Source organism: Mandrillus leucophaeus, unplaced genomic scaffold, assembly GCF_000951045.1.
Source record: "Mandrillus leucophaeus isolate KB7577 unplaced genomic scaffold, Mleu.le_1.0 Scaffold11, whole genome shotgun sequence".
Taxonomy (NCBI): Eukaryota; Metazoa; Chordata; class Mammalia; order Primates; family Cercopithecidae; genus Mandrillus; species Mandrillus leucophaeus.
In genome coordinates this window covers 1,769,080-1,771,170 of record NW_012099209.1, presented here as the reverse complement: position 1 = coordinate 1,771,170, position 2,091 = coordinate 1,769,080, and the positions used below count along the sequence as shown (strand labels likewise).

The following is a 2,091-nucleotide window of genomic DNA, read 5'->3' as shown; positions in this document are numbered from 1 at the left end:
CTCGGCTCACTGCAAGCTCCGCCTCCCGGGTTCACACCATTCTCCTGCCTCAGCCTCCCAAGTAGCTGGGACTACAGGCGCCCGCCACCATGCCTGGCTAATTTTTTCTATTTTGTTTAGTAGACACGGTGTTTCACCGTGTTAGTCAGGATGGTCTCAATCTCCTGACCTCGTGATCCGCCTGCCTCAGCCTCCCAAAGTGCTGGGATTACAGGTGTGACAATTTTTGTTTTTTAAGAGACAGCTGTCACCGAGGGTAACTCCCTGAAGCCTCAACTCCTGGGTTCAAGCGATCCTTCTGTCTCAGCCTGCTGAGTAGCTGGGACTACAAGAGCACACCACCATGATTGACTACTTTTTAAAATATTTTTTTTGCAAGGCTGGACACAGTGGCTCATGCCTATAATCCCGGTACTTTGGGAGGCCAAGGCGGGTGGATCACCTGAGGTCAGGAGTTCGAGACAAGCCTGGCCAACATGGTGAAACCCCACGTCTACTAAAAAAATACAAAAGTCAGCTGGGCGTGTAGCAGGCCCTCGTAATCCCAGCTACTCGGGAGGCTGAGGCAGAGAAAAATCGCTTGAACCCGGGAGGCGGAGGTTGCAGTGAGCTGAGATCGTGCCACTGCGCTCCAACCTGCACGACAGAGTGAGACTTCATCTCAAAATAAATAAAATAAATAAATAAACAAAATATTTTTTTGTAGAGATGAGGTCTCACTATATTGCCCAGGCTGGTCTCAAACTCGTGGCCTCAAGTGATCCTCCCACCTCAGCCTCCCAAAGCACTGCAATGACAGGCATGAGCCACAGCGCCTAGCCCTCATAATATCACCCTCAGTGCTAAGGAAGGTGGGCTCACAGTTAACGGTCAGGCCTAGGGTGCACCCTTTAATTGTTGCATCAAGGAGAAAGTCTGGGGTTATGGGGGAAACTGCTAAATTTTCCTTGGCCTCCTGCACGCCCTCACCAGGTGGCGGCCGGCTGCAGGCGGACGTTGGTCACAGGTTCCCCCACAGGCAGCAGGATCTGGACGTTCGTGAGTGGCGTGGGCACAGCCGTGGCACCGGGCCGGTAGCCGTACTCCACTGAGACCTGGGTGAGGGTGGCCCCACACTGCCAGTGGGCACTGAGCTGCAGAGGCACAGACTGGAGACCCGGGCGGGAGAACTAGGAAGAATGAGAATGGGAGAGAGGACACAGCTTGGGCCATCCCGTCTTGCCACATCATGTGCTATTCAACCACTTGACCCCGCGATGCACACACCGCCCCAAGGGGGCCCAATCACAGGGAGATTTGATGGATGAGAGGCTGTATTACACCAGGTTTCCAGCAGGGGGCAGGAGAGCGCCTCATTCTAACAAACTCTCCCAGGGAAGTTCAAGTGAAAGATTCCAGGGCTAGGCTGCTTCTAGTGCATATAAAGATGCTATCTGCAACAGGGGATGCATGCTCTCCCACACTGCCTACTCCTCCACCCTTCATTCCCCACCCACCCTGCCTACTCCCTCCAGCTCATCAGCTCTCACGGGTTGGATCTCTTGAGGTCAGGAGTTCGAGACCAGCCTGGCCAACATGCAGGCGCCTCCAGGTCTGCTGCCAGCTCACCGTGTCCCCTACTCCACCACCTCCTCCCGGACCCATGCGGGTGGCACACCTGGTATCGCAGCAGCACCACGTTGTAGTAGGAGGCGGTGGGGTTCTGCTCTGCCTGGCGCTGCAGAGCCTCGGTCAGAGCTGCCATGTTGAGCCAGAAGTCTTTGGTCTCAGGGTCACTCTGGGAGGGGTCACTGCAGAAACCCGGACTGATCACCGCAATCCTGTGGACATGCCCTCCCAGGGCTCCCAGCATTCAATCTACCCCTTCCTTAAGATGTAATTTCCTGGTCCACCCTGGGCCCAGCAAAGCCCTACCTGGATGGTAGTGGTGGTGGCAGTAAAGGAGGGATGGAAAACAAGGGTCAGAGAGGGCAAGTTACTTGCCCCAGGCCACACAGCAAATCCCAGGAGGCAGCTGGGTGCGGTAGCTCATGCTTGTAATCCTGGCACTTTGGGAGGCTGAGACGGGTGGATCACCTGAGGTCAGGAGTT

The 2,091-nt window shown here is 55.5% G+C and overlaps 1 protein-coding gene across 1 annotated transcript in view; it reads right to left on the bottom strand.

Moving 5' to 3' along the window:
* Positions 1-2,091, bottom strand: part of FCHO1 (FCH domain only 1) — a 42,366-nt gene that overhangs the window by 2,615 nt on the left and 37,660 nt on the right. The window contains exon 24 of the mRNA XM_011991196.1: positions 969-1,169. Within this exon, the coding sequence (XP_011846586.1) occupies positions 969-1,169 (201 nt within the window). The remainder of the gene's footprint in view (positions 1-968; positions 1,170-2,091) is intronic.